At 49.9% G+C, this 6,317-nt stretch overlaps 1 protein-coding gene across 1 annotated transcript; it reads right to left on the reverse strand.

Moving 5' to 3' along the window:
- Nucleotides 1-1,952: 1,952 nt before the first annotated feature.
- LOC123092871 (probable receptor-like serine/threonine-protein kinase At4g34500) lies at nucleotides 1,953-5,752 on the reverse strand. The gene is made up of 6 exons (XM_044514724.1): nucleotides 5,110-5,752; nucleotides 3,469-3,573; nucleotides 3,227-3,349; nucleotides 2,873-3,043; nucleotides 2,432-2,771; nucleotides 1,953-2,330 (listed from the first exon to the last, which is right to left on the reverse strand). Exons 1-6 carry the CDS (start codon nucleotides 5,652-5,654, stop codon nucleotides 2,223-2,225), a joined length of 1,392 nt encoding a protein of 463 aa, XP_044370659.1. The 5' UTR covers nucleotides 5,655-5,752; the 3' UTR covers nucleotides 1,953-2,222.
- Nucleotides 5,753-6,317: the final 565 nt, after the last annotated feature.

A 6,317-nucleotide genomic window follows, 5' to 3' on the forward strand; every position in this document is an offset into this window, starting at 1 on the left:
GTTATCTATCCACAAATCACACACAAGCTGTAATACTACTCTGGGGAGCGGTATTACCGCTTGGTGCAGCAGTTCTAGGTGCAACACTGAGAGTACACAAGTACATGAGCGGTACTACTATCCTTACCAGCGATACTACTGCTAAGTGTCACAGGACACAGAGAACTAGCGGTAGTAGAGGGTGGGTAGGACGGAAGTAGCGCATCAAGCGGTACTACCGCACCTCTACTCTCGTGAAGTGGAAAGGGGTTACACAAGCACTTAAATAAGCGGGAGTGCGTGCGATAGTAAAAAATAGAAGTACCGCTCAAGCGGTACTACCGCCCTACTGCAGCTAATTCCTCTGGGCTACAGAGAAGATAACAGTAGTGGGGTAGTACTAGCACCGTAATACCGCTAGAGTGGTACTACCGCACTACTACCCGTAAATGAAAATAAAACCACAGTAGCCCAAACATAAGCAGTAGTACCAGCGACACCGGACCGCAGAAGTACCGCGCACGCGGTACTACTGCTGCCCAGGGCGGTACTGCTGCTGGGGTGCTACAAAAACTCCCGAGGCAGAAAATAGTAAGAACTCCAATGTTGCAGGAAAGGTATGTGGGTGCATATGGGTATGTGTACATGTTGATTCCACCCTAACCTTTCCAAAGCGGACCCCCTCTTAATAATATAGTTTTCCTATGACTCAAATCCATCAAAAAAGAAACATAGGAAATATCCATCTTCACTCTTTATCACCGAGGGGAAAAACCGTCTTGTGTCAAATGTAATAATATCTGAAATCCTCAATGCACATGGCTAGTCCACAAAACGCATTGTCATCAATCATCAAAACCACTAAGAGAGAAATATGCCCTAACAACTGCTGGACCTCTTCAATGTGTGTTGATGCAATTGCATGGAAGTGCTTTTTCTGACCCTTTTGTTGAGGAGGTAGAGTTTTTCTTAGGAAGATGTAGCAAAATTTGTTGTTCGATACTTAGGACCTAATGCCAAACATCGTGTGGACGTAATTCTCATTTTTACTTTGTCTTCCTTCCATATGCTACGAAAATAAAATCATTACTCACCTCTATATATGTACTACCGAGAATAAACTCTTATCTTGTCATGCAGAGATATCTAGAGTTCATCTTCAGATATGATGCAACATTTTAGACTTGAGTCAATATTAGTTCTTTAACTGCCGCATAATGTTTCGGATGGACTCATGTTACCCCCCACATAATTTAAACCTTCTCCATCTTGCCTAGACCAAGACCCCATTGCGTGTTCCGATAAATTGAGCGAAAATGTATATCTTGACCTTAATGTTGTGCTACAAGTCGTCAAACGGCATGCTAAGGTTTTTGCAGATTCTGAAAGAAAGATGGGAAAGTTATACTGATGAAGACCCCGAGGAAGAGGTCGTGGTGACTTCGAGGTGGAATCATTTAAGACATCCATTGAACATGACTGTGAACCAATGCAACAATTACCTTTTCCCGAAAGAGTCTCACAATTAAAGTATGAGCATGAAGAGCTAATGAAGAAACAAGGGAGAAACGAAGCACATGCACAATTGAAGCTAAGCCGCCACCTGTGAAGAAAAATAAATTCAAAAACCAGTGAGCAATAGTGTGGTGGAAATGAAAAAGGAGACCACATCTTTTGTTAAAGGATGTATCTACAGGTAAACCCGTGGTGCCTCGATCATTTGGTAGCACTTCATATTACAGGCCATGCGATATTGGTTAATGTGTACTCACATAAACCAAAGGAGGCGCATGTTGATGAGTTTTGGCGTGGCTCCCGCCGTCAGTCCGACATCACGGATGTGCTCGGGCATTTTCATATATGTGGTACATATGAGTTGCGTATGGGGTGCTGGATAGCCTGGACATATAGAATCGATTTGAGGGGTTTGGTTGGGTGGCAAAAAGATGACTAGGCCATCCGCACAAAGCGTGTAAAGAGGATTTCGGGTCTGATTGTAGATGCTCTAACTCAGCTCCAAAGTCAAAGACCAATGATCTCTCTATTTATACACCATAATCATTAGCATCAAGCTTAGTCCGGCACGGTACTACTACCAAATATAAAAATAAAAACAAACGCTCGTATTAATCATGCAATACTCCTGCCAACGCCATAAAACCAAACCAAAGGAATGAACAAAAAATGTACACCACCCCGGGGAGAAAAAGTCAGCTCAGCTCAGCTCCACGCACGCACGCTCCTCATCTCCACGTGGATTTGTCGGCGTCGTCGGGTCCGGCCTTCTCGGCCAGAAGCGACGTCCGGGCGTTGGTCGACGGCCGGTGAGCCGCCCGCGGCGATCGGTGCTCCTGCATTGCCCAAAACGAAAACCAAGGATTCATTCACCTCCCAAAGCCTATGAATATGATGCATGCTGCCGTTGGCTGATGGAGTGCGTGCGTGTGCGTACCGTGCGGAAGGGGAACTCGTCGCCCTCGAGCATGTGCACGATCTGCCCCATCTTGGGCCGCTTGTGCGCATCGGAGTCGATGCAGCGGAGGCACACCAGCAGCACCCGGTTGAGCACCCTGGGCGCCGGCACCGGCACGATGCGCGGGTCCGCCAGGTCCTCCACGCGCCGGCTCCCCACCATCCCCCTGAACCACTCCACCAGGTTCACCTCGCCCGCCGGCCGGTTGTAGTCCACCGGGCTCCTCCCGGAGATGAGCTCCATCAGCAGCACGCCGAAGCTGTAGATGTCGCTGCTCTCGTTCAGCATCCCTGTCGAGGCGTACTCCGGGGCCACGTACCTGCACAAGAAAATGTTTACATTCTCATAATAGAATCTTCTTCTTTTCTGTAGTGAATCGAGTGATGCAAGTATGAGCGGTATGGATTGAACCCGACGCACCCGAACGTGCCCATCACACGGGTCGTCACGTAGCTGGAGCCGGAGCCGAGGACCTTGGCCATGCCGAAGTCGGACACCTTGGGGTTCCATTTCTTGTCCAGAAGGATGTTGCTGGACTTGATGTCCCGGTGCACCACCTTGGGCTCCAGCCCTTCGTGCAAGTAGGCAATACTGCAACAAAATGCCCATGAACAAATCAGCTGCATCAGCATTTAATCCTACCCCGTGCGTGGGTAACAAACTGACAATAGAAGGCCGTAACAGAATCAGTGGTGTCTTCGATCGCGATGTGCTACGAGATAAGCCACATGATTGAGTGTGATGAGCTTGCTTTAAACAGAAACGGAAACGAACCCTTTGGCTGTCCCGATGGCGATCTTCAAACGTATCTCCCATGTCAGCGGGCTGACGGGGCCGACGTCCCCGTGCAGCCACTGCTCCAAGTTGCCGTTCTCAACAAACTCGTACACGAGCATCCTGTGAACACACACACAATGTGATGATGATGATGGCGTTAGCTACCACACGCCACTCAGTCAGCTCAGCTGCCTTTCTTCTTCATGATCCATCCGAAATGCAGGCAGAAGTGCGCTTACCGTTTAGGCCCTTCTGCGCAGTAACCGATGAGGCCGGCGAGGTGCTTGTGCCTCACTCTGCCGATGGCTTCAACCTCCACCTTGAATTCCTGCTCGGCCTGACCCCTACAAATTACAAAACCAATCCAACATTCAGATCAAAATCCTGCTTGTTAATAAGATCATACTGCATCTCTGATCGTATGTGCAAAAAATTCTTCAAATCCTCACTGTTCCATTTCAAATCATCTAGAGTTGATTACTTATGGAGTGGGCTCTCCGAATGACCTGAAAGATGCTGTTGGAACCTCAACAGAAAACATTCTAATTTCTGAACCCGTGTGCAGGAAGGAAGGGATATTTACGGCTGCTGCTACGCATGTGTTGATCTTCAGAGATCCATGTGGGTGCATTTGGTTCACTTCAAAGTTAAAACAGCTCCAAAGATGGCACATACTACTACTATATTTCTGATTGGATATTTGTAGGATCAGGAAAAAAGGAGGAAAGTTCGGTCACCGCTTTGCCTTTTCTGTTGCTTTATCTTTTCTTGAAAGTAAGGACATCCATGAGATCGGTGCATATGACCGCCGACGGACGGACAGACGATCTCAAGTTCTCAACCAACCAAGTAGATGGACAAATACTACGTGCCCTCACAAAAAAGCACAAAAAGAGCCACCTACACCTACTCATATCTCAATCATGTGTAACCGGGAAACGAAACAAAAGCAATTTTGCCATTCTCTGTAGCATTGACTTAATGCAACGATAGTGCTGTATAACTAGTACACGGGTACAATTAATTTGGTTCACAGGAGTATCCAGCACAACGGAGACCAATCCTATCAATAATCACACACATAATATAATGCTAAAAAGAATATAGGGTGTGAAACGCCCTGCATTTTATTTGGCCCTTGAGTCAAATGACATCACAAGATTCTGATGAACTCGGCATAAACGATAATCTTAACAAAGCTGAGATTGTGCACTTCAATTAACAAAGAACATGCTTGCCACAAGTTTATTTTGCCCTTAACAAAGGTTAAAATGACGGCACTGTTAAGCCACAGCCAACAGCAGAGCTACAACTAGTACCGCACTTACTGTGACTAATTACCAACACATGCACGGACTAATGGAGACCAAGCCAGAATTGAGTAGAAATGTACGATGTGGAAGCAAAAGCCTCTCTGCAAAAGGACAAATTGGGCCTTTAACTTAACAGAAGCATGCAAGTTCATTTTTGCCCTTTTGATATGACCAGGTATACCGTATACGAGCAGCAATCTTGAAGCCACACCAACAGGAAAACTGCAACAACCTCACTTACCGTGACTAATTACCAAACACTTGCATTTAGCCCAGGAAAGCACCAAAGGTACATGCACAGTCGAAATCCATGACCACATAGTTGTACAGTACTGCAAGCTTTAACCCATTCAGCCATTTACCTACCCGAGCTACCGCACAGATACTACTACAAGGGAACAGACATGCATCCTGTAGTTAACTTTCGTTTTGATACCGTTTTATTTATTAATCTTGAAGTCAACAAATTAAGTACTGCTTACGTTTCTACCATGTTAGGACGAAACAGAGTAAACAGAGCACTGCAATTCAATACGGTAAACAGTGACGGGGAGAAAGGGTGCTCACTTGTGATCGAAGAGGTTCTTGACGGCGACCACCTCGCCGCCGGCAAGCACGCCGCGGTACACCGTGCCGTAGCCTCCCTCCCCGACCACGTTCGCCTCGCGGAACCCGCCCGTGGCCGCCTCCAGCTCCTCCAGCTCATACCACCTCCCCCAGCCCATCTCCACCCCGGGCGCCGCTCCGCCTCCGCTGATCCTCTCCAGCTTCTTCCGCACCGGCGACTCCAGGGAGCTGGCCGCCGCGGACGAGCTGGCCACGTCGGAGGAGCTCGTGCCGACCTCGGCCCCGACCTCGGCGTACTTCTGCTTGGGCGTGGAGGTCGGGAGGAGCGAGCCGGAGGAGAGCGCGTGGTCGACGCGCGAGGACTGCGGCTTGGCCCCGCCCCCGCGCCGGCGCGCCAGGTATGCGGCGATCGACGCGGCCGCGACGACGAGGAGCAGGACGACGGCGCCCGCGAGCGCGGCCTCGGCGGCGGTGGACAGGCCGATGAAGGACCTGCCGCCGCCGACGTCGGCGGAGGCCGCGGGCGGCGGGCCGGCGGCGTCCATCGCTCGCGCGGTGGAGCTCGGTTGGTGGGCCCGCCCAGGCCCGGTTATACGGAGGGTGGCGACGTAGTGGAGGGTGGTGGTAGTGTTGGAGGGAGGGAGGGAGGCGCCGGTGGAGCGTGTCTGCGTGCGCCTGCGTTATATGGAGTTATGATGAGTTTTTTCGCTCCCGCTAACGTTGGTGGACTCGGCGCACCGTGGACCCCGTCCATTATTGTTTTTGTTTGCTTGCTTTCTCTCGCGGCTCATGCATTGATTTCTGGAGATCGAGTCATTTAAGTTGATCGGGGACGTATCAACCATCTAACCCAATGCGACGTGATGCGAGAGCACATTTTAGATTGCCAGATGTGTGAAGTGAGCGGATATCTCTGCATTTGTGTAGGCAGCCACAATCTGGAGCGATTTACTGCTGCAATGCGACTGCTGATACCTCTGCATTTGCGTGGGCAAGTCAATCTAGAGCAATTTATTAGTGCAATGCTGTTTGGGGTGATGATGGTGTGAGCCGCTGGTCCGGGTCCATGGACGGAGGGGGTGTTGGGCTTTGCCGTTGGACGGGGAGGCGTGTAGCTTTGTTTTGGTGTGCTCTACGTGAAACGGTCGTTGGGTGGGGCCGGGGAGCGCCTAGATCCGGGCCCACCTTCGGAGCGACGCCCCGTGAAT

Source organism: Triticum aestivum, chromosome 4B (assembly GCF_018294505.1).
Source record: "Triticum aestivum cultivar Chinese Spring chromosome 4B, IWGSC CS RefSeq v2.1, whole genome shotgun sequence".
NCBI classification, from domain to species: Eukaryota; Viridiplantae; Streptophyta; class Magnoliopsida; order Poales; family Poaceae; genus Triticum; species Triticum aestivum.

What these genes read in the sequence shown, in the direction of transcription:
- LOC123092871 (XM_044514724.1), bottom strand. Translation starts at nt 5,654, where the DNA reads ATGGACGCCGCCGGCCCGCCGCCCGCGGCCTCCGCCGACGTCGGCGGC. An exon ending in AAGAACCTCTTCGATCACAA is followed by an intron (nt 3,574 to 5,109) that starts GTGAGCACCCTT and finishes TGTAATTTGTAG; the next exon opens with GGGTCAGGCCGAGCAGGAAT. An exon ending in CGTGTGATGGGCACGTTCGG is followed by an intron (nt 2,772 to 2,872) that starts GTGCGTCGGGTT and finishes TTTCTTGTGCAG; the next exon opens with GTACGTGGCCCCGGAGTACG.